Source organism: Lasioglossum baleicum, chromosome 11 (genome assembly GCF_051020765.1).
Source record: "Lasioglossum baleicum chromosome 11, iyLasBale1, whole genome shotgun sequence".
Taxonomy (NCBI): domain Eukaryota; kingdom Metazoa; phylum Arthropoda; class Insecta; order Hymenoptera; family Halictidae; genus Lasioglossum; species Lasioglossum baleicum.
This window is the reverse complement of record NC_134939.1, coordinates 3,381,513-3,407,146: the sequence shown is the minus strand read 5'-3', so window position 1 is coordinate 3,407,146 and position 25,634 is coordinate 3,381,513. Positions and strand designations below refer to the sequence as shown.

General features: G+C 41.8%; 1 protein-coding gene across 6 annotated transcripts in view; it reads left to right on the top strand.

Annotated features, from left to right (window-relative positions):
• LOC143213306 (pikachurin) overlaps positions 1 to 25,634 on the top strand; it is a 311,458-nt gene that overhangs the window by 211,213 nt on the left and 74,611 nt on the right. For all 6 annotated transcript variants that reach the window (XM_076433022.1, XM_076433023.1, XM_076433021.1 and 3 more), the window contains one exon: positions 24,158 to 24,359. In XM_076433022.1, coding sequence (XP_076289137.1) covers positions 24,158 to 24,359 — 202 coding nt within the window. The remainder of the gene's footprint in view (positions 1 to 24,157; positions 24,360 to 25,634) is intronic.

Genomic DNA, 25,634 nt, shown 5'->3' with positions numbered 1-25,634 from the left:
TTCAATTTCAATTTTAAATATTATTGCTCAAAATAATGGTTCGCATTCAATAGATATTGCGAACCTTTGAAACTTCATTTACTATCGAGTTTATTCGATTTTTCTGAACACGCAAGCGACTATATAATTGCGACTGTTAGCCATCCAAAATGGAAATTACGATGGATTCCGAAAGACTTAAATGAAGAAAAACGTACTTTTATCAAAGAACCCGTATTAAATGCTTTGAAACAGATAGCAAATCCAGATTCAGAGTCACGACCTCAATTACTTTCATAAAACAAAGAAATAGATGACTTTTTCTGCTTTATGGAAAAAGAAACAAATGATATCAGTCATACACAAACATTGCAGAATTAGAATTATTTCAATATTTGAGCGGTAGTGATACACGAAAATTGAAAGTATTGCAAAGTACAAATACATAAAAACATTATTTTTAAAAAAACGTGGTAAAATACAACACAGCTATTCCATCCTCTGCCTTAGTTGAGAGACTTTTTTAGCTTTGCTGGACTGATTCTGTGTTCTCGAAGGAGCACCCTAACAGATTCCAATTTGAAACGCTGCACCTTGTCGTATGCGAATAGCAGCAGTCAAACCAAAAAATAAAACGAAAATGTGGCAAATGATATAGTTTCTTATATTAAGTACCATTTCTTCTTTAAATTATTGCTAAAATAAGAAATATTAAATAAGTAATGCGATCTCTGAAAGTTTTAGGTATAACGACGCAAAAAATAAAATATTCTATTTTGTGTTTCAGATTATTAAAATAGAAATATTTTATTTTCAGGTTCAGATTGTTCAAATAGAAATATTTTATTTCGAGGTTCAGATTGTTCAAATAAAATACTATTTTCTTTAAGCAAAATAAAATCTAAAATATTAAATAGTATTTCAAATATTTTTTTCATCAAATAATGCCAACCTCTGCCCAACGAGCCCGTTCTCCCTTTCAGTGGAAAATTAAAAAATCCCTCAACACCGAGAATCTGTGCTGCATTCATCTGCGACAAATGAAATGGAAATTTTGGTAATAATTTAAAAACTGTTTTCACTTTTTGGGGTTACTGTAGGGGCTGGCCCGGTGTTCACCCTTCCCATCAACCTTCACCTTCGACCCTACGAGCCCTTTCTCCACGGCAAGCTGCCGAGTAATGAGATAACCCGCTTTTCGACCGGGCCGGTCGGCCATCCCCGGGAAACACGATACAAGCTAGGGATGAACTACGATCCCGTGTAACGCGGTACCACCGAAGCGTTCGCGATCGTGTTCCACCGAGGAAGGGTTCCTCTCCCCCATTAGGCTGATTTCATTATCCTCGTTGATGCCTTTCCGAGGAAATCGAATTTAGCCGGGGCGTTCGGAGATCTCGTTTGTTTCAATGTTGTCCATAAACCTCGGGCGAAACTTTATGGAAATTCGCGTTTCTCCGAGGAAAGTTCGGCTTCGACCTGGGAATGTGCTTTACGAGCTTTTCATGGCGGACACAAATTTTTCCGAATTTTTACGAGAGTTGGCAGTGGCTTTACCGGAAAGACGTGGTTCTGATTCCTGATTTTATTGAACGTGTAATAGTGCGAGTGAACTTTACTTTATCGGACTGAAAATTTGTGCTTTCTCCTATAAATTATGATGTATTTAGTATGTAATCCAGTAGATTTGTACCTGGGGCGGCTGCTCATTGAAGTTACGATTCTGTAAGATCAATGGTTCAGGAGTTATGCTTTCTTAAAGTTGAGCAATCTGCAGTGTTTTTGACAGGTAAGGCTGCTCGGTAAGCGGCGCGCGACCGTCACTACAAACCAATCTGACGGCGCCCTTTCCTGTCAAAAACACTACAGATTGCTCAACTTTAAGCAAGCATAACTCCTAAACCATTGATCTTACAGGATCGAAACTTCGATCTGCAGTCGCCCCGGGTAGAAATCTACTGGATTCAATGCCAAATACATCATAATTTATAGGAGAAAGGCACAAATTTTCAGTCCGGTAAAGTAAAGAGCAGCCAGAAGTGCTATTTCTGGAAGAATTTTATTTAGTACATTGTCTCCTTCGCGCATCTCGTGAATGCAGCGAGTGTTTAGAAGATAATTAAATCGCCCATGCACGCGGCAGGGTGAATGAGCATGATTGCCTGTAAAGCCTGTAAATCACAAGCGAAACTGGTTGTTTAACGGCAAAATTGACCACGCAGTGTGTAGAACGCGCGACGGAATGCGCGGAGCAGACCGAATCTCGCGGAGTAGATTGGAATATGTGGAATACATTGGAATATGCAGAATAAATGGAAATGTGGAAAATATATTGCGGTATGTAGATTAAGTCGGAATACACGGAACAAATCGGAATATGGAGAATAGATCGAAACACACACGGAAAACTCCCGTTTTATATCCAGCACGTGCGTGTCTCATGTTTTTATATTGTACACGACTCTCTGTTGTGTATTTCTTGGACGATAGCGCGAGCATAACATCTTCGCTTTTGACACAATCTTGCCGGGGAATCGACAACTAATTTTGAATGCTTTCGTATTTCCCACGGAAATGTCTACCGCGCATTTGCATATTTTATACGCTCATAAACATCCACTGTCTACTTATTAGATGCATGTTGCGGACATAGTAAGCTCCGTGTTGATTTATCGTGGCTTGTGCGTTATTAGTTTCGCTTTAGCCTTTGATCGCGTGGAATTCGAAATTACATGGGCCTGTGTCAGGTTTTTAAAATTTTATAGGAGCTATTTTGAACTGAAATGTGAATTGCAATCATCAAGTTGTTGTTTAACATCAGAGGTAAATGGTCGCAGCAATAAAGCCGAGTTCATTGGTCGGTTTGGCAAAGTTTGCTCAGTGTCTGACTATCTCGATCCCGGCGGCGATCTCTCATTTCCGAACCGCGAACGGATGGGAAAGAGAGAACGGCGAGAATCGTTGCTTATCGGTCCTCGGTCCCGATTCACAGAGAGGGCCGCGGAAAATTCAATACCCAGCCCGACTTTATCTCGAAATTTCGCTCGATTTGAATTTATTCGTCCTCGTGGAAATCGATATTATGCGGGCAATCGAAACCGGGGAAGAGTCGTTCCGCAGCGTCGTGCTGGTACTGCTGTTGACGTCTGTGGGACAGTTGTAACGTTGGTCGATCGAACGTGAACTAATTTGCCTGCCGGAGAACGCCAATACTATCACATAAATGTCTTTAGCATCTCCAGAAACGTTCTGAACACCGAAAAACCACCTGCGAAAGTGTGTCACTTAAATGTGTACAGTGACCCACAAAAGTGTTCGTACGCCCTTTAAAACAGAATAACTTTTTTATAATTGTAGCAAACGACCTGATGTTTTGTAAGCAATTAGAAGCATTGGTTAACTAAATGATGTGCAAAAAAATTTTCCAAAAATTATAATTTACAAGGTTAGGGTAAGATTGCTCAAGTCGTACCCCTTAAGAAAAAAACCGTATAAGACTTGGGATTTATCAAATAAATAGGAATTAAATGTGTTATTCAAAACTTGTGTTAATATTGTTGTTATTTATTATAACGAAATTAGAAAATCTGTATGCTTTCACGTAAAATAAACTAAATCTTTAAAAACTTACATGGGTATGACTAAAGGAACCGGTTTCCTAAGTCGCACCTAAGAATTCAATTAAGCAACAATAATAATTAAAACGTATTTTTCATGAATCTGTTTACATGCCACATAGGTATTCAGTTAGTACAAACATCACATACAAATTTTTTTGTTCTTTTGTCAACTCGAGCGCATACATCGTGCACCCATGATTTGCATTTCAAATATTGAATCATGTTTTCCTCCCGATCTTCTCCACAAATAAAACAAAACCAATCGATTTTCTTCTTTTCAATTTTTAATGCCAATTCCTTTTTATTAATTACTGCGTTTCTTTTATTTGCCGCATTTTTTATGTTTTCTTTATTCTGCGTTGACGTTATTTCGACTGACGAGGCAGTACGACTTAGGAATCTCATATGGGTACGACTTAAGACACGGCACAAGTTCAATTTAAAAGTAAACATAACCTAACTGAATACAATTAATACGATTTCGTTTCGACCAAACGATTATGCAAATTCTACTAAATTTATATTTAATAAGGTACATCATTTTATCAATAACTTATACATATATACTTGCAAGATGAACTACCAAACATATGCGATAAAATTTTCAGCATGCGTATAACTAACATAGATCTACAAAACATATATTTTAAATTTTCATGAAGGGCACAAATAACAAAGTTTTAAAAAATGCCTTTTTTATTTTTCATGTAACCTTGTAAATTATAATTTTTGGAAAATTTTTTTTGCATATCATTCAATAAACCAATGCTTCTAATTGCTTACAAAACATCAGGTCGTTTGGTACAATTATAAAAAGTTATTCTGTTTTAAAGGGCGTATGAATACTTTTGTGGGCCACTGTATATACAGTGGCCCAAAAATATTGCAACAAATTTCCAAATTCGCAACAATACTTTACACAACCAGAAACCATAAGATCGCACCGGTAGAAAAATTTCTTTCGAGTCACTGAGCTAAGAGAAGTCCGTAATCGAATTGTTTCGGCATGGCGCAAGACATTACAGTTCACGACACGCCTAAAAAGCCCAACAGCATGAAATTCAGCCGGAATTAAGAGCGGCGGCATCGGTGCAGGATGTCCGAGTTCAGCTTGGGTCGAGGAATTAAAAACATCCGCGCTTTTAGAGCCGTCGTTATAACCGAAAGAACCGCAATAACGATTTCACGGTTCCGAGACCGAGCCAGCCCCTCCAGCGGTCTTCTTTCGCGCGAAATAAATAGTGCTCACGATAACGAGCTCCGTAAGACATCAGTGCTTGGAAAAAGCTCGCCGAGAGAGAGAGTCAGAGAACGAATCTAAGAAAGAGAAATAGAGAAGGAACATAAGAACAAGCCGGTGGCTGGATGCCAATGATCATCGAGGAGAATTAGCCGTCGCTGGCCATTCCAGTTGGTTCTATCGTGAAAACCCGGTGCCAACTATGTCGGTATCCCGTCGGGCAATCAAAAGAAATTTGCGAACAACGATCGCGACGCCTGGCGAACACCCGAGAACGCTAATTTCATCCTGGGCGAACGCGAGTAACAGTTCCCGTTCCGTTCCGTTTCGCAGGCGCGAGAACCAGCGCAGCACACCGAAAACCGGAACGTATCCTGCCAAGAAACTGTGCACCAGTTGCGTCGTTTGCGATCGTTTACCGGGGAAGTTTGCGCGGAAGAACCGGCGGAAAACACGGCCGGTTGTTCCGAAAGTTTCCCTCGTAGCCCCTTTTTCCAGAGCCGAGTAACTGTTGCGGCGTCGAGCTCTCGTACCCGCCCTTCGTTATGCTTAACGAGGAAGAACGACGTCCAACCCAGAAACTGCCGACGAAATGGTTGGCTCGCGCATGCAGCTGTACAGTATTCTCTCCGGAACTGTCCGAAAGATCTCTGCCGTAACTGTGAACATTTTCTCCCCACCACTGAGGAGATTCACCTAGGAACTACAGGAAGAACTGTCTCATTAGTAAACGATGCTCGAATCTTTTTGATTAACACTTTATCTATCGGAAGCCTATTAATTCTTCTCAAAAATTGTGTTGTACCAAAAAGAAGCTTAAGAATCTTCTTTTACACAATAAGCCCAAACAAAATGATTAAGTTACGTTATTAAGGGTGAGTTTTGTTGGTTCACCCTTGAGGTAGTAGTTGCTGTTGAGGGATCTATTGGGTTGGAACGAAAGTTCGTAGCGTTTGTAACTTAATATTTAAATAAAAATAAATTTTTTTAAAATACTACGTTTTTAAAACGGACTAAAAAGTATAAAATAATTTAAATAAAAATAAATTTTTTAAAAAATATGCTTAAAAACGGACTAAAAAGTATAAAATAATTTTTCCTAGCCCCGTACAGGTTCCTAACCCCATACAGATTCCTAACTCCATACAGATAGTCCTGAAAATTTGTGATTGTGAATTTTTAATAGCTAAAACGAAAAACGTGGGGCGCATGCAATAGATAATTGATGCATGAATAGTTCACCTAACAATTTTATTGCACTGCAAATGATATGAACTGTTATGTGAGTTTTCTCAACGGCAGCTACTCTCTACACTCCTTACTAGTATCTTGCGCCCCACGTTTTTCGTATTAAATCTTACAAGTATTTTCATAGCTATTCAAAATTTTCTACAGAGACATGTAATAAATTTCAGACGGTATTGCGACGCGCCATATCGAAAACAAACGCCGTGGTAAAATGTCAAAGATAAAGGTTCGCCGTGACGGAGAATCTCGGTGTAACGGTTCTTTCGCTTGGTAAACTAACATTATAGTATAATAATACGTAGTAACTTTGTAAACACCGCACGGATGAGCTCGAACGTACACTGTTGAGCGGGGAGTCGGGATCGCTGAACGGCGATCACGTACTACCGAGCGTCGTGCGAGGTGTAACGGTTAAATTTAATAGTTTATATCTCCTAAACGCATAGGGTTTTATAAAATTTTTTTAACACCTTACCGACCGGTGATTATTGCATAATTTTGAAAAATCTATGGTACATGAGTAAACACTTTTTACTGGAACCTTCAATAGCAACAACAATTTTCATTGTGAACTAACAAGTCACCCTCAATAACGTCATCTAATAGTTTCATTTAAGATTGCAATGTAAAAGAAAATTTCTTTTGGTACAGCACAATTATTGAATAATCCTATTAATTTTTCCGGCTTCCGGTAGGTAAAGTGTTAAATATTGCGCTGTCATCCAGTTCTGAGCTATGTTTAAAATTTCAAGTCTCTAGCTCATCGGGAAATTAGTTTAAAATCAAATGCAAAATTTGTACCGAACAGACAGACAAGAAAACGAGCTAATAAAAATGTGGTAAAATTAAAAGCTAAACTTCAGATATTTATTCATAGAGATTTATTCAATAACATATTTTCCATTCTCTTCTATTACTTTTTTTGCCATTTTCGAATATCTTCTCGTGTTACTGAATAAAAATTATGAATAAATTACCTTAATTTTATTTTCGATTCCTAATTTGAAAACGCTACGAACTTTCTTTCCAACCCAATATTAAAAAACCCTTAGCCATGAACCACGGATATTCAAAAATTATGGAATAACTGCCGGTAGGTAATGTGTTCACAGCCTATTAAAGGGAAAAGGGTAATTAAGATTTCACGTTCGCGTTTCCGATGACTGGAAGATTAAATGGCGAAATGCATCCCCGGAAGCTCTGTCGAAGGGTTTGTTTTTTATTCAGAGGAAGCAGACGACGCGTGTTTTAAGCGGAACATAACCAGCACGTGGACAGCGTGACACCTACACGAGGACCCGGTAATGTCAGGGACGCCTTTCGGGGATGTTGGTACGACAGCACCTGAAACGCACACCTTTTCTCTTGATTATAAAATCGATAGAGCTCGAACACGCGACGCTCGACTACACCCTGCCCTCTTTTAACGATTCGCTGCGATCCGTAGACCGTGTGTTCCCCGTTTCGTTTAATTTCTGTCTGTGCACATTTCCCTTTGGAGTTCGCCCGATACTTTTATTGGAATTGGTCCTCGTAAGTAGACTGCCGATTTCGTGACAGGGAATTTCAGACAGCGGAGAGATCAAACGAACTTAAAAATGTCGATGCACCGTTTCCTCTTTTTATTAGATTTACATGGTGTACAGGAAATTAATTTCTGTCTCGTGTTTCTTGCGATGCGATCTTTTGAAACCTTTTCGATTCTCGCCAAATCAATTCACTCTACAAGTTGAAAGGCAGGTAGAAAAATATTGGTGAAATTGTCTGCCGGATTGATTTAAATTATGCTTGTTACGTCGAAGAAACCGAAGATCCCATCGAATCGAGATGAATGGATGCTTTCAGCGAGTTCGCCGTTATAAATCCCGCCACAGCGGGCCATTAAGAATCAGTCGTCCCCGGTAGTTCGACGGTAAACGTCACGAACAATTTCGGCCGGGTTCCCATAAAACTCCGTCGACCATTAAACTTTCATCGACAGCCGTTTTGCTATTTCCTCCGGAGGATTCCCGCGGAAAAATCATCGTTGAACTTGGGGAAGGGTGAACGGTGGCCGGCGAACTTAACTCGTTTCTGTCACCGCGTTGGCTCGCCGCGCCGCGCCCGGTCGAAACGTTTAAAATAACTTCAAATTGACCGGAAACGAATCCAGCTCCTTCTGGCCAGCCGCCAGGATCTCCTTTCTGCCCCGTATTGCATCGAGTTTATCGATCGATCTCGATTCCGAACGGTTTCACAGCACCAAAGGCGACGACGTTTTCTCTCTATCTCTCTCTCTCTCTCTCTGTGTTTCTCTTTCACCGAAACTGCAGAACTACTAAGCGGTTTTAATCGACTTTAGTTATCGCTAATCCGCCGGGTGTCGCGAGCGACGAAATTAATTGAAGTCGGCGGATTTTAATCCGCGTAGTCTCTCGCGTGGAGGCAAGATGAACGTTACTGCCGGTCGTAGCCGTCGACCAGGAAATGACTCATAATTAGTTCCACTTGCCCCTGACAATTAACAGACTCGATGGGGCCCGGGGCTAGTGACACCGACACCGCCAATAATCGTATGCTAAATCGATGGTCCATTAGAAACATATGCTGCACCGGACGAAGCGACGCGCGACCGACCCAGACCGTTTTCTCCGGAGAATTATCACCCGTGAATTAACGGGCCCCTGTTATCGATTAATATGTCCGGGCTGCGCGAGCGGATGTCACCTGCCCGCGGACGCTAACGACGTGGAAAAAACTGTCCCGGGAACGCTAATCGAGTACCCGGCCTGGAAAAAATAGCCGCCCGATTATTCTCGTCTTGCGAACTGGACCATATCTCTGATTGATGTCGCAAGATTTGCCAATGTTAGCCGTCCTCTTAACGCCTAACTTTTAACTCCTGTCAATTAGTGGAAACTAGCTGCTGGTTTTAGTGGCTGTTCGTCTTTCGACGTCTGCTGTCCTCAATTTTATACATTGAGCCTGGTTTGTTATAGATATTGGGTTGGCAAGCAAGTAATTTCGGTATTTTAAGGTGAAATAAAACTCAACTTTTTTATTAATGCAATGAACTGTAATCAATAAAATAGTTCCATTTTGTTCGATGATCTTTTGAAGCTACCAGAAAAATGGCCAAAGATTATCGAAAGGATTGTGGAAAATATTTTATTTATCTATTTATTCATGGTTTATATTTGAATGTGGGCGCATTAACAGCGAGGTAATTAGTGACCACATGGTTTACAATCGAATAGATCATATCTTACATGTTACTTGTGAAGAGTGCAAGAACAAATTTATAGCAGTTTACGCCCTTTAAAACAGAATAACTTTTTTGTGATTGTACCAAACGACCTGATTTTTTATAACCAATTAGAAGGACTGGTTTATCAAATGTTATGCAAAAAAGATTTTCCAAAAATTATAATTTACAAGGTTACATGCACAAATAAGAAAAGGATTTTTTAAACCTTTTTTATTTGGGACCTTAACGGAAATTTAAAATATTTTTCTTTTTCATGTATTTATTTAATGCTGCTTCAACATCAGGGGTCCTTAGCAACACGGTACATTTCCTTACAATATTTTGTACATATTTGTATCCTTGATATACTGGGCAAGACCGGCGATATACTCCCTACAACCTAACAGAATGGGTAAGGATATGTTAGTCTATGTAAATAATTGCTGAAAATTTCATCGACATCAGTTGACGCAGGAAAAGACGACACGCATTGAAAGATGTACGATCTGTAGATTTTAAGCAGAAACTGTTCAAAATTCATTAGTCCAGTCAACGAAAAGTTGTAGAGGGAAATGGAAGGAACACAATTTTTAACTTTGTGTCTTTATTTGGACTAGTTAGTTTGGACTTTTTCGGTTTCCCGCTTTATATCTCGGAAACTATGCGTCCTAGCGATAAGACCATTCTATAGGGTTATTTGTTAATACACACATGTACATACATATAATACACACACATCGTATGTGTGTATTATATGTATGTACATGTGTGTATAACCGTATAATTCTATGCAAAATTAAAGCTGACAAAATGTGCCATAACATTGATTTTATTCGTACTTAAGTACGAATGATGTGTGTGTATTATATGTATGTACATGTGTGTATAACCCTATAATTCTACAAAATTAAAGCATTGATTTTATTCAGTTTTCGCTAACTCGCATAGTTTCCGAGATATCCGTGCTCAAAGTTCACTAATTGTGCTGAAGAGTTAGCTAGTCAAATAAGGCAAAAAATGTAGGGCAAAAATTTCTTTTTCACAATTAGTGAACTTTGAGCGCGGATATCTCGGAAACTATGCGTGATAGCGAAAAACTGAATCCAATCAATCTTGTGGCACATTTTGTCGGCTTTAATTTTGTATAGAATGGTCTTGTCGCTAGGACACATAGTTTCCGAGATATAAGCGGAAAACCGAAAAAGGGGACTTCTACATGCCCCCTGCACCCCGCTCACCACCTAGGAGTGGGGACTTTTAGTATGTTTACCTCCTAACTAGTCCAAACAAAGTTCCAAAGTTAAAAATTGTGTTCCTTCCATTTCCCTCTACACCCCCCTTATGAGCATTCATTGACTGGACTACGTGTAAAACTACGATTTTCACAATTTTTAACCACTTGTCGCTCTTGGTTTGTAGCTCTTTTAAATTTTCATTAAGGGCCCAACTAAAAAAGTTTTAATTTTTAGAATATCTTTTTTGCACATCATTTCATAATCCAATACTTCTAATTGATTATAAAAAATCAGCGAGTTTGGTGCAATTATAAAAAAGTTATTCTGTTTTAGAGGACTTTCGAATACTTTCGTTACCCACTGTATATCGATAGATCTAAAGAAAAGGAGGACGTTACCGAAGTTGTCCTCGCCTAGATTTGATTTCAGGTCATTTCCGATACAAAAAAATATTTAATTCATTACAGTTCATTGCTTGCATAAAAAAGTTGGTTTTTCATTTCACCTTAAAATACCTAAATTACCTTCTTGCCAATCCAATAGTACGCTTTGGCCTGTGAAAGCGTCATCAAAAGAATCCTATTATTGCTCACCCCAATGAAACAGAACCGCAAACATCGTTCCAGGTACTCGAAGATCGTCCTCCCTCCCTTCGGCAATAAAAAAAATGGGAACAAAGAACAGGGTCGCAGACCATTGTAATAAGTATCGAGTGCGAGGTTGCTCCTTGAGGTCCTGCATCGATCTCGAGTCGAGGACCCGAGGGATGTTTCGAGGGCGTGCTGTCCGTGCGAGAAAGTGCACTTTCGCCAGCGGGGGACGAATAGGAACGAACCGACTAGGAGCGTGTTCAAAACCATTATCCCCCGGTGAAATTGCGCTGGGGAGCCATTAATGGAACCGACGCGACGCGACGGCGTGTGCCCGCGACCCTTCGCCACCGCCGCTGCAAATATATCCGACGCTCTTTTTACGCCGCTGCATTTTTCATCGGGCCACGGCGAACACGTGAACACGTGCAACCCGGCCACTTACCATCCGACGGCCACCCCCCGCTCGCAACGCCTGCACACACCCCCGCAGAATACCTCGCGAATCTTCTCGTTCGAAACACCGAACCCTTCTCTCTCTCTCTCTCTCTCTCTCTACCATCCCTCGTCTTCACGCCCTCGCACTTTCATCCCTCCGGAGTCCGTTTTATCGTCATGGGACTCGCATTATTGCCTTGCGAAATTTTCTCGAGCCCGCTTTGCATCTCGCCCAAACCTCCGTTTCTCTTTGGTATTTTTTTCTGCTTATACTCGCGGCTCGAACAAAATATTTAATATAGATGTTGTTAGACTTTTAAGGTAATAATTATTAGGGTCCGATACGCCTGGGAAAACATTTGCGAGTAATAATTACGATTTAATTATAAAAGCAAAGAACATCTAGACAGTGGAACGTCTTAATAGCGGCGGCGAGTTCCACGCGCAGGCTTCCGACAATTAATTTCACGATTTAAATGTTCAGCCTGATAAACTGACAATTACCGAGCATTATTCGAGGAGAGAAATATTCTCGATAAAATGTATTCGAGGCGATCGTTAATTAGCTGCAAGGAGCGCACCGCCGTTCGATTGATTAATTAAAAGCGCGGGGGGTGGGGGGATGGGAAGCAGTCCGGCGGATGTTGTATAAAGGGAAATTAATTCGTTGTAGATCAAGGAAATCCAGAAGAATTAATTACACGAACCACGGGCTGGTATGTAAATGCGCGCGCGAACAAGAAGACCCGCCGGCAAGGTAAAACCGTGAAAAACAAACGGGCACCGGTCTTCTCTAGGAGTTACCAAAAGTGTGGCAGTAAATAAAGCCAATTTCTTTCTGTCGCCCCGAGGATCTCGTACCCCCTCGGTTTTTCCTGATTTCATTTAAACAATGCCCTGTTTTTCCGCGGCGCCCTCCGTGAGCCAGATTATCTCGTCTTCGTTAACCCCGGCGCGGTCCCTTTGTCAACTTCACGAAGACGCGGCGAATTTTCCTCGCTCACTGTCAAGTTCCACTCGCGAGCCGTGTCACTTTCTGCTGAATGTCTCCGGTTAGTTAATCGTTGACGTGCTCCTTTTTATTTTCCGTGGACATTTTTGCAGAATTATTCAACGTCGCCCTACAAAATCATTTTGCTGCACGCGGTTCCTGAACGACTGTGATTAATTGCGAGAGGACCGAATTCATTTTTGCGTCTCGTATTTAGCTGATTTTATCGTTACTTCTTCCTGCAGGAGTTTGTTCTGGGGGTAGCCAAATTATTTTATTTAGGGGAAGTTCACCCCTCGGTTGTTTTCAGCTCGGCACGCTAAACTCATATTTTCGTGTATCCGGAACCGCATAGTGTGCGAAATACTTTCCGATAAATTGTTCGCTAATTTGACATGCGTGGATAAGGATAAATCGAGGGAACTTGCATCGTCGGGGATTTTACTTTTTGGAGGATCATGCGGCGTATTAAAACGATGCTTCTGGTTCCGTCTACGCCATTTAGGTCTTTAAATAATGTAGACAATGTTTATTCTGCATAAAGATCTAATTGTATCACTGATTGAAACATGTTGCGAGCTTCCAGGAGTGCTTGCATAAATTGTACAAAATGTGTAAATTAATTTTCCAAGCAGCTCCTTTCCGAGATGAAACGGAGCTGTATAAAAATCTGGAGATCGCCGGCGAGGAGGGTTTTTTTGGGCGATTGTTAAGCACGAGAGTGGACCATAAGGGACCCCTTTCAGGATTAAGAGCGGCGTTTAAGCCGCGACGCTCTCCCAAAATATGCAAAAATCCGAGAGGGCTGCTTAAAAAATATGAAAGCGGTCCACGAGTGGCAGGAAGGAGAGAAGAAAATTTAGAAATAAGCTTTAACCCGACGTTTCAACCTTATCTTTCAACCGACTCACCCCGGCGAACTCCTGCACGGAGAATCTGAAAATTGCTCTCATCCCTTTGCGTTCCTTCAATCTCGATCTCTTAAGAGATGTTAGCTGTTACGGAGACGTGCCTCAAGAATTTGTCGCGTTTATGCTGCTTACTTCGAGCCAATAACTTTCTCTCTCGAAGAAAAAGAAGAAGAAAGAGAAATAAGTCTCACGCAATCTGAAGAGCTGATACGAGACACGGTGGGGAGTATGAAAAGAGCGAGAAAGGGACAGAAAGATCAATTTGATACAAAGAGAATCGAGATTGAAAATCTAGAAAACTGAAAACCGGGGCAGAAAACTGAGGACGTCAACGAGCCAAAGCAGGAAATAGAAAGCTGAAAGAGCCCGAGCTCGTGGACGAGATGATCAAGAAAAAGCACTCAAGATCTCGACCAGGAAATTAATAGAAAGGGTCGAATGAGGGAGACACGAAAGCACCAAGACATGGCAAGAGCGATCAGAAAGGGTGAATCGGAAAAACAGGACGTGAAAGAGTGTATCAATGGTAGGACTCCTCCAGAGAGTTGATTCAATTAATTTATACTGCTAATGCCTGAGAGAGATTGAACTTGGTAATTGTAAAGCTGTGTCCACAGGGAAGCCAACCCTTTGCACCAATCTTTAAAATTCAAGATTTACACTGCATTCAGGAAAATGTTTATAAACGGGCCATATATTTAACAAACCACCGTAAATCCTCTATAAACACAAAAGCCTCGGGGAGGTTCGTTTACATTTTTCGAAGACGGACACTATTTTTCTAAGCTTCAAAGGCCGAGGCGAACGTAGAGAAGAACAGGCGGCCGAAGCGACTGCGACTCTCCGCGTCTCTTTCTTTCCCACACGCTGTCCTTCCTTGCGCCCGAAACGTTCATCGTCAATTAAACCACTAAATACAGTTGAAATTATATCGTGTTTGGTCTTATTTTAATCAGAAAAATGCCACAAATATATTGATAAAAGTTTCATAAAAAAATAAGTAATAATAAAAAAGATTTTATATTGGTATTACATTGTGAGGACGCACGGGCCTTTGAACTGTGTCGACGACTGCGACCCTCCGCGTCGCATTAGTAGTGGTTCACACCGATATAGATTACTACAGTGGAGGGGATACTTCTTTTGCGTTTATCGTGTACGGCCTTTTTGCGTTTATAGAGGATTTATTGTAATACCAATCAGCAAGACTGTAATTTACGCATAGCGATCGCACCACGGCTCTCTTGACCCGGAAAATTAAGTCGCGATCGATAGCAAGGACTTCAAAGGTGTCGACGAAGCAAAGTGACCGCGGACGACAAAGTAGTCGGACAAAGAAGAGCCATTACCGTTCCCGCGGCAGGGGAACGGGACGGAACGCGAGAGCAATCGGAGCTGCAAAGAAACCGGAGGCCTTTTGATCCTTGTATTTAGTTTGCATAAAGGCGCAACGATCAATCAAGTCGCATGGTGCACGAGTGCACCGATCGAAAGCTCGTCAACCTCCCCAGGAACTCTGGATCCGATCGAGCACGAGTTGCATCGCGTCTTAAATTGACCGCGCGCTAGAACCGTATTAACCTCAAGAGCTTCCGCTTTGCATGCAAATCGCAAGCCGTGTCGTTAACCGAATTCCCATTTTTCGTTTTTGAATACAACGGGTCGAAGTTCGACGTGCTTCGCGAGCGTTTTAGCGTAAATGAATGAGGAAGATGGAATTATGATAAAATCGTGTCGGGGATCAGGAGGTATGAATGTTTGGTTATATTCACGAGATCGTTATATTTCTCGTCCGTGTGCACACACGATGTTCGTTACCACGTCGACGCTGTATCTCATATTGTTGCGTGTCTCGTTTCTATTTTTTTACACCGGCGGACATGATTTATTCGATCTCTCGCACCACACGGGAAATAGAACGACCAGAGGAGCGTATCCACTGTGTAAATCGAGGGATGGTTGTTATTGTGATGTACAGTATCAAACTGTGTTACACCATCTGGCGGACTCCCTCCTCGTAGCAGTAGATTCTACATATCTCTACAAGTTCTGCGCAGGAACACGACTGAAAAATATTTGTCTCGTTCATTATAGAATTTACCACAGCGTAAACTACGAATTCCATTAATCTGTAGAAGCAATTCTGTTTTATTTACACTCTTTTGAGAGTGTTCTTTTTACACTCGCAAATTCCTACAAAATTGCGCAGTATTACCACAGGCCTAATAATTCATTTATAGATTAAAGCACAAGCCAATAAGAGCTAATTAGCCGGCAATAAACTCCGCCCTTTAGCAACGAAGGCGAGCCTAATCTAATTTTCCGGAACTATTAACGAGAAAAGGGGAGTTTCGTTGGATTTTATTTTCGTCAAATTCGCCGGCATAAAAGCGGCAGTTTGCGCGGAGTTTCGCAATGCGCGACGGTAATCGACGGAAAAAGGGAGCTCACGATTGCATAAGGGTGCGTCGGGCTGCTGGTTCGAAACGGTCGTAGCACTTCCGCGCGATTTCTATTAAACAGTTACGTGCCCGTCTAGCTTTGAAACGACGGGAATATAGTAACAGCTATCGAGCTGTTGCCGAGATTCTATCAAACTTTCGGAATGGACTCGGTGAACCACAACGGGGAGCGCGACGCGACGGGGCTGCGCGGGAACTTGTCGATTGCGCGACACTCTTCTGTTTGGCGTGGCTTGCAAATCTTCAAGCGCGATAAATCGCGCCCCCCGAGTGGTTAATTGAGGCCCCGTCCAGAAAACTGGATCTGGCAAAGGGCCAAAGTGACTGATCCCGACACTCCGCGAACGAAAGAAGGGTCGCCGATCCCGCAACAATGACCATCCCCTCGCGAACGAGCCCATTTCTCCAATTGTCAGCTGCGGTAATAATCCACCCGCAAGTTTTCTGCACAACAAAATTTTATCTATAATTTTCGAAGGGTTGTAATCGTCCCTAAGCACCCAGTAAATTTACATCCACCTACTACCAGAATTATATTAACCCTTATACAGTAATGTACAAACTATTCGTACACCTTTTAAAAACTAATAACTTTTTTATAATTGTATCAAACGACCTCATTTTTTATAATCAATTAGAAGCATTGGTTTACGAAATGACATGCAAAAAAGACTTTCCAAAAATTATAATTTACAAGGTTACGTGCAAAACTAAAAAAGGCATTTTTTGAAACTTTTTTGTTTGGGTCCGTAATGAAAATTTAAGATATATGTTTTGTAGATCTATAATAGTTATACACATGCTAAAAATTTCAACGAAATCCGTTGACGTAGGAAAAAATGACACGCATCGAAAGATGTACAATTCTGTGGATTTGAAGCAGAAATTGATCAAAAGTCGTGTAAACCTACGATTTTCACCATTTTTAACCGCTTGTAGCTCGTGTGTATGTTAATCGATTTCGATGAAATTTTCAGCATGCGTGTAACTACTATAGAACTACAAAACATATATTTTAAATTTTCTTTAAGGACCCCAATAAAAAAGTTTTAAAAAATCCCTTTTTTATTTTTGCATGTAACCTTGTAAATTATAATTTCTGGAAAATCTTTTTTTGCATATCATTTCGTGAACTAATGCTTCTAATTGATTATAGAAAATCAGGTCGTTTGGTACAATTATAAAAAAGTTATTAGTTTTTAAAAGGTGTACGAATACTTTGTACACCCACTGTAAGTTCCTCAGGGTACAAATTCACCCATTTACTATTATCTAGAGGTGTGCGGGATCGGACGGGGTTCCTGAAAATGTTCGGGGTTCCCGATACACTCCTCAAAAGAATTAAGGGATCACTTGTGCGAACCCGAAAAATTGGACCCACTTTACGTGATCATAACTCCATCAAAAATTGCCGTATCGATATCGTTAAACAATAGTTTGAAAGCCTGGAACCTCTAGTTTCAGATGCTTTGTTTCAAATTGTTGCTATGTTGGTTTTTTACAAAGTTATAGCGAGATGCAAGCAACATTGACGGTTATCAAAAATTTTGTGCAACTTTGGCACATCACACGGGGAGCAACAAATTTTCTTGATAAATCGCGTTAATATCATTTGGAAGGGCATTCTTTCCTGTGTAAATAGTGTGGTTGTTGAATATTGTGCGATTTTTTTATTCGAGTTATTTAACATTGAAGTAAATATGGGCTTTTTAACTTTAACTAGCTCCAGAAAGCGAAAAAATTATCGTAGAATCTAGATTTTGCAAGAAATCGATTTTACAAAAACCTGAGGTCGTAGACAAATTTTGAGACCAGATTTGAAATCAGCGTGAAAAAATCTACAGGAAATGATATATAGCATGTTAAAAAAAATTTTCCGCGCGTGGTACTGGAGAAACCACATTTTCTTGAAATTCAACACGTTTAACGAATTTTCTTAACGTTAAAAAACGTTCGTACCATAATCTCCCTATTTTTCAATATTCTGCAAAGTTTCAGCTTTAATTTTTAAAAAATTTCATCGCTCTACCTCATTTCTATCGAAAGTTCTTTGATTTTGAATCTAGTTTGATCCAAATAGCCGCTGTACGTGGCGCGTTAATTTCTGCGAAGCACTAACTTCAAGCACAGCTGCCATAGGTAAACAATTGTCGCAGCGAGTTCATGGGGTACTCAATCGAATCGGCAGAATCTCTGCTTCAATCTGACGTTAGGATCATGGTATTACGATCATTTCTCGCCGGAATATAGCGAGTTAAAGGAAAAATGGAAATTGTGCATTTTTGAAGCATATTTTCAGAAACACCTGGTATATCGAAATGTTAATGAAATTGAAACAACAAAAGGAGTACCTTGAAGAGAAAGAAACACTCTTTCTATTGCTTTTTTGCACAAGATTCTACGATAATTTTTTCGCTTTCTGGAGCCAGATAAAGTTAAACAGTCAACATTTACTTCAATGTTGAATAACTCGAATAAAAAAAATCGCAATATAATCAACAACCACACAATTTACACAGGAAAGATAGCCCTTCTAAATGATATTAACGCGATTTATCAAAAAAATTTGTTGCTCCCCGTGTGATGTTCCAAAGTTGCACAAAATTTTTGTTAACCGTTAATGTTGTCTTCATCTCGCTATAACTTTGTAAAACCAAAATAGCAACAGTTTGAAACAGTGCATCTGAAACTAAAGGTTTCAGGCTTTCAAACCTTTGTTTAACGATACCGATACGGCAATTTTTGACGGAGTTATGATCACGTAAAGTGAGACCAATTTTTCGGGTTCGCACAAGTGATCCCTTAATTCTTTTGAGGAGTGTATATTCGGGTTTCCTAAAAATGTTCGGGTTTCCCGTGAATATTTTCGGGATTTCTTAAAATGCTGGGATTGGGAAACGTGTCTTGTTTTCTTGAATATGACCATAGTGTTTGATTTATCTAAATAAAACATCAATAACTAGACAGCGGATGTTTATGCAAATGCATATTTTTATAGGAAGTAGGTAAACTTATGGAACCTGGACACTTGTTTGTAGAGGATTTTGAAAGTATAGTTTGTAATAAATAACCATTAACATTATGTTTACTGTTTTTGCGATGGCAACTGTACGCGTGACTTCTCTTTAGACGATATTTTGAAAAACGAAATTCTACAGAAGACTCTTGTAGCATAGATAAAGACTAAAAAACAATATTAAAAGTTTCCGTACAGTATCAGAAATCCCGAAAAAATTCACGGGAAACCCGAACATTTTCTACTGTAAAATGTTGGTTGATTTAACGGGTAGACTAAAAATGGGTGAATTATTGTCCTAGTCTCTTTTATGCAACTATTCTTGAGTACGAGGGTTAACTCGCCTACTCGATTTTCCAATAGATTTCGAGTCATGTGCATATAAATTCGTATTTACATGCAAACACACTGCACCCAGCTTCGACTGTGAAATCTAAAACACGATGCACACACGCGCGAGTCTTGTTTTCGCGAAATCCTCTCGTGTAAACGATATCCTGGTTATAATCAAAATAGGAATTGATACTTTCATTATAAATTGCCGCGCACTTAAATCAAGTTCATCAAACAAACACATGTTTAAACCGATTACACCGTAGGGGGTAATTAAATGCACAACAGGTTATATAAGCTCGGTTGTTTAATTGGCCGTGATAGGTTCGGTTCGGGACGCTCGAAAACTGTAAATAATTCCTTAATCGTGACCGCATCCGATCGTTTGTCACACTTCGGCGTCATTGATTTCCGGTCACGCGTTCCGGTCGACTTCGCGAGCATCGTGTATTTATTAGCCGTGCAAATTGATTCGTCTTTGTGTAACTGTGCGCAATTAGCCAAATGAATTCCAGTCTTGAAAATGGTCTCGATCACCGCCCTTGTGTTCATTCAATTTTGTAGGCAATTAATTATTAGGGTTACGAATCGATTATTACGTTCGGTCGATTGATTTTTGAAAGTCACTAGCTCGAAATACTTGCCAGCAGCTCCTCAGTGGTCGGATGAAACTTTTACGGGCTTGATTGTCCGTTGTTTACCGGCAGACCTAAGTGGCTTCAAAATTCGCATAAATCCCGTCGACGCGGTCGGAAACAACCCGTTAAGCAGCTTTGTTCTTGAGTCCCACTCTTTGAGAATTAACCGGAGTGCCATGAGACGTTCTTAACGTTTCATTCTTTATTAAAACGTGCCGAGCGGTCCGGGCGAGTATATCAAATTAAAGCTGAAAGTGCCGTGTGACGAACACGGTTCCGCGTCGAGTGAACCGTAAACGCTTATAATACACTTAAGGGCTTTACATTTATTCCGCCGTTTTTCATAAAATATATCCGATTCGATATTCGCCTCACAGAGACCTGCACATCAGATAGATTTCTTGGATCGCCCTGTACGATTCTACTTTAATCGTTTTCTCAGCAGCTTCGAATAAATTGCATAAAAATTTCATACATAATTTTGTTGAATTTTAAACAAAGTTGTAGATTGGATAGGCTGCTTGAATCACGCTGCACAATCCCGAAGCCGGCGATTAAGGGACCGTATTCGTTCGACCCGCACTATAAAGCCAGACAAAGGACGGTCGTTGTTTCTCCGGACGCCGGTTCGCAAGTTAATTCGGATGAACGATAAAACCTCAGCGTACTCGGACGCGTCACGCTAATCCGTTGCATAAATTCGCGGCCGGCTAGCCGGGGGTAGTAGAGCCGGGGGTGGGTCGTGTCCATTTCGCCGAGTAGCTACGATAAAAATGCGGCGGCACGATCGGAAGTGCATTGCGGTTATACGTGACGACCGGTCGATGTATTCGTGCTTGCACCGTTGCTTAACGTCGATTAGCTACATGGAAACATCGGAGTGAACTCCGCACAATGAAACTTGAATTCCTCGCACTAGAATTCAAAGTTTTATAATTTACATTACATTCTCTCCCCTGAGTGAAAGTTCAGCCCAGACCTTCCCCGAGTCCAATCTAATCAATACTTCTTCAGCCAACTGGCCATTTCTGCACGGTACCAGAAGGTTCTGCCTGGTTTTGCCTTCCAGGGGTTGACTCCCCAGGCAATCAGCGGCGGCCAATTAAAAATGCGAAACACCAAGCTCCGATTTATCGTGCTAACGAAGGCTGACCCGCAAAACGTCGCAGCCGAGGAACACGTCGCGCCCCTTCTCTCCATTCGGGAATGATGCCGCTGATTTTTTGGCTCGGCGGAATACAAACAACGCGATTTCCCGGTTCGTTACGCGTGCTGCTCTGCATACGAGAGATTCCGGGGATATTTGCACGGTCTTCGTCTCACAGTCGAAGGATCCACGACGTTGGTTGGGTCTGAGGATTTCGACTGGTCAAGGTCGGTCCAGCTCCTCTGGGAACCGTCGCGTTCCGTGCTTGACCCCGGAGAGATTTTCACCTTTCCCTTGAAAACCAAGCGGCTGATTCAATGCTGGCGCATTGTGGCAACCTGACGAATTATCCCCAGCTGTGTAATTGACTTTCATTACTTCGGTCTTGGCCGTTAAAAATTATTTAGTGACGCTGTCGCCTCGAGCCACACGTACAGTGTACCGAATGGCCATGTTAGGTGGAAGAAAGTCATGTCAGAAAATAGATATAGCATACATATATGTATATTCTTCTTAGGGAATGTTTATTAAACCTGATTATACCCATAATAATTCATTTAACAGATAGCGAATAATGAATTGATCGAATAATTCACCGAGAGCGTTCCCCTTCTCGTTGGAATAGCGCAGTTCGTCGAATAACGTTTATTACGCGAGTGGATTCGCAGATCAGAAGGCGTTATTCCATTTCCGGGAGGAGCGGCCGCGAGTTTTCCCATTCCTTTTGTCGGCCTGATTTATCGCCGCCCTTATACTCGCGTGTACTACCAACCGAGGAGGGTCCTCTTCTCCTGTGTACAGTGTTGTTCCCTTGACTGATAGTCGGCTCCGCACCGCCAAAGGTAAAGGATGTTCTCTAAGCCTCGCACGTTCCTGGCATCCACGATCCCCGGCTTCCTGTCTGCCTCTCTTCCGCCACCCCCTCGACTTTAACCATATTTCTTCGTTTCCTCGGATGCTTCGGGCCTGGGGAACGAAAACCGTCGCACTTTCTCCACCCCCGCTCACCAAAACTTGTCCCCTCGCTCCTGACATCGAACAGAATGGCCGCAGATCTCCTATGCTTTTTTGCGGGGACGATATTGAATCTTCCCGACTAGAATTTCAGTTAGGCAGACCTATAGGTCCGCATTAGGCTAGCCTAATTTGGCTGTTAGGCCCTAATGGGGCAGCCACATTGGATAGGCATGCGGAATGTTACGCGGAATGTTCACGACTGCCTAATTGGGAAAGCCGTATGAGGCCCGCATTAGGAAACCCGCGTATAGGTTCACATTAGGTTCTCCCAAAGACTTTTTTTTCAATACCCACAAATGTAAAACATGCATTTTCTATTTTAAAAAAATGTTTATTGGCAGATGTTATAAATTTTAGGATTAAAATTGAAGAAATGAAAAACCAGAAATGTCGACAGCGGGAATCGAACCAGCGACCTGCTGATTACCAGTATTTATTTCTCGCGGCGCCCTCGGCCACTCCGGTTGTTGTTCATAGGTTAACGCAACTTTCTCGGAAAATCTTGAGAAGTGCGCGCTACTGCTTTGTACATTTGGACACGTCATCTTCAAATACTGAAAGTTTCAGGAAAATCTATTTCCCGTCGTCCGCGACCTCTCCTTGCGAGACGTGGGAGTTCACGAGTTTTCAAATTTCGCATGTCATCCGACATCGTAGTGGAAAACAATTTATGATTATTCAATGATGATGAATGATGAAGCGGATGATTGATCACTCTGTAAAGCTTATGTGCCCTACTAGACCGTGGACGCGTCGACTCGCGAATGTTGCTGTGTATTAACAACCCGCCAAATTAATTTTAGGTAGCTGGTTCACTGATCGCTTGCGAGTATTGTTGTGTTTGAGAAATCCCGTTTCGTCAACTTGCCTTGTCCCGATGGCTGGACAAGGATGGCGCAATGCTGAGAGCGAGAAACTGATCGAAAGCTAGTCAGACTATGCGAAGAACTGGGCAATGTCACGGTTCTAGTGTAGGAACTGAACAGAGTGATCTCGACTTCCAGTCTTAGTTTTTAGTTTTGGAGGTGGTGTTGTATCTCCGATTGCCATGAGAAAGGAAGATGCCCCATTGGTTCCTGCTGAACGTTGCATTTCCCAGGACACCTTCGATTGTTCAGGCCTCTTTCCCGTAGCTTTAAGGGAGGCCTACCCGGAAGGAGGAGTCTAATGATACCTACAGCTTGTGCGGCTGAAAGTTCCCCGCGAGGGGAAATCTTTGTATTTGTTTGCCCATTCCTATGTTTTGGTCAGCCGCACAGCTAGATTTGATAAGCTGTAACTCTGTTAACAGCGAGTCTCAGTACCTTGAGACCGTACTGAACGGTCGCGTGTGGTCATCAGCAGAGACTAGGTTTATGGCGCGTTGCAATTTTAAGGAGGTATTTGAAAAACTAAACATTTGGGCGACGTCTGGAATGATCACCAAATGACAATGCTAGCTTAATCCTCGAAGCAAATAGAAACCCCCGTTCGGGCTATTATGCTATGGCATAATCCTGTTAGGATTGCCCAACCTAGGCGTGCGCTCGGCCATCCCAATTTGGACCATGTATGGCACTTGTTAGGAATGCCTAACTTAGGCGTGCTCTCGACCATCCCCATTTGGACCATGCATCTGTTAGGAATATCCTACCTAGGCGTGCGCTCGGCCATCCCAATTTGGACCATGTATGGCACCTGTTAGGAATGCCTAACTTAGGCCTGCGCTCGGTCATCGCCATTTGAACCAAGCATGGCACCTGTTGGGCATGCCCAACCTAGGCGTGCGCTCGGCCATCCCCATTTGGACCATGTATGGCACCTGTTAGGAATGCCTAACCTAGGCATGCGCTCGGCCATCCCCATTTGGGCCACGTATGGCTACTATTAGGAATGCCCAACTTAGACGTACACCATTCTTTCCGCATCAGGCCCACATTCGTTTTTAGGCATGCCTAACTGAAATTCTAGTCGGGTTTTTTCGAGAATAATGATTTTTCTTGAATGATACTCTCTCTTTCTCTCTCGTTGCGCGCCTATCGTAATGATAACGAGACTCTAACGACCCTAATCATTTTTGCTTGCAGAGGCCGAAGTCAGGTCGCCCCGTTTCACGGGCTCCGGTTGGCTGGCGTTCCCCGCCCTGAAGGCTGCCTACAAACACGTCCAATTAGAATTGGAATTCCGGCCCGAGGCGTGGGACGGTATCTTGCTGCTCGCTGGAGAGAGGGACGATCTTCAGGGTGACTTCATGGCCTTGATACTGCATCACGGCTTCATCGAATTTAGGTAACGATGCCACCCGTCATAAACCGACGCGACTTAAAACCACCGACGAGGCGCAATTGTCACTCGGAATTGGGGCAGCGGGCTCTTAAGGGACGCGCAACGCGAATTCTTTATTGGCGAAGGGGCTCGTTCTTCCGTCCTCGTACCGAGCCAGAGAGAATCTGTTTGGCAAAGCCTCGCACAAGTGTGTCGAATTTTGGATTGCTAAATCCTCCCTCTTTGAAGCACTTTACCAGGTATGCACGCCAATATGGAAATTCGGAGAATTGCGAAACTTCGTGTATATGTAATCTGTGTCGTCGAAAGGTATTTTGTAACTCTTATTCATATTATTTAATATAAATTTTTTCAACGGAAAAAATTGTGTGGGGACTTCCTCGTAAAACTACCAGCAAATAGCATTTCTGTAGAAATTAATTAGATCCAGGTAGAATAGCTTTCTCCTGCTCATGTTCGAGTAAAAATCCTAAAAATTACAAGTGGAAATGGTAGAAGGATTTTCCCGGGAAGGATTCGAGGGGAATAAATTTCAAAGCTTATTCTCTATAAGATTAAACTCGTTAATGAGCATAACAAATAGGATAGAATATTAGATTTACTTAAGTGGCTCGAGGATGCAATTTTATGACTTTCCGTAAGTTCACTTCGGCAATAACTTTTCATGGAGTGAACAGAAATTTACTAGTCTTCCGAGGATATAGGCGCTAACAAATTCAATGAATTCTTTATAAATCACTTCCAGCTTGCTCATAATTTAGGGGTCCATGAATTTACCTCCGTTACAGAGGCGCAGTCGTATCTTCTCTTTAAGGCGATTAATTCTTAAAGAATCTTTCTTCGTGTAATAATTTTCGGTAACTCGCTGCGATTCGAGAATTTACTCTTCGTAGTCGGGATTCGTGATACTAACTTATTCCCCTTGTGCTCTTTTAAATATTTCATAATTATGGTCGCATATATTCGTTCAATCAGGTCGAATCGTCAAGGAAGAGAAACAAAACGGAATTTGCCACGAGCTTTGACTCCCAAAATTGTGCGCAGAGGAGATTAATACGTTTCCCGAACTGCTATTAACGCGAGCAGGCACCATTACATCGACCTACGACCCCCGAAATCCGCGCAGCGATTAAATCCTCGTCGTTCGCTGGAGAACGAATGAAATCGGCAGTCGGCCCGGCAAATGGGGATTCGCCTAAAATCGTAGGCGAGGTCCGATCGATCGGAACGATATAACGAGGGGCCCAGTGTTTGCAGGAAATCGTGGCCCCGTCGTCA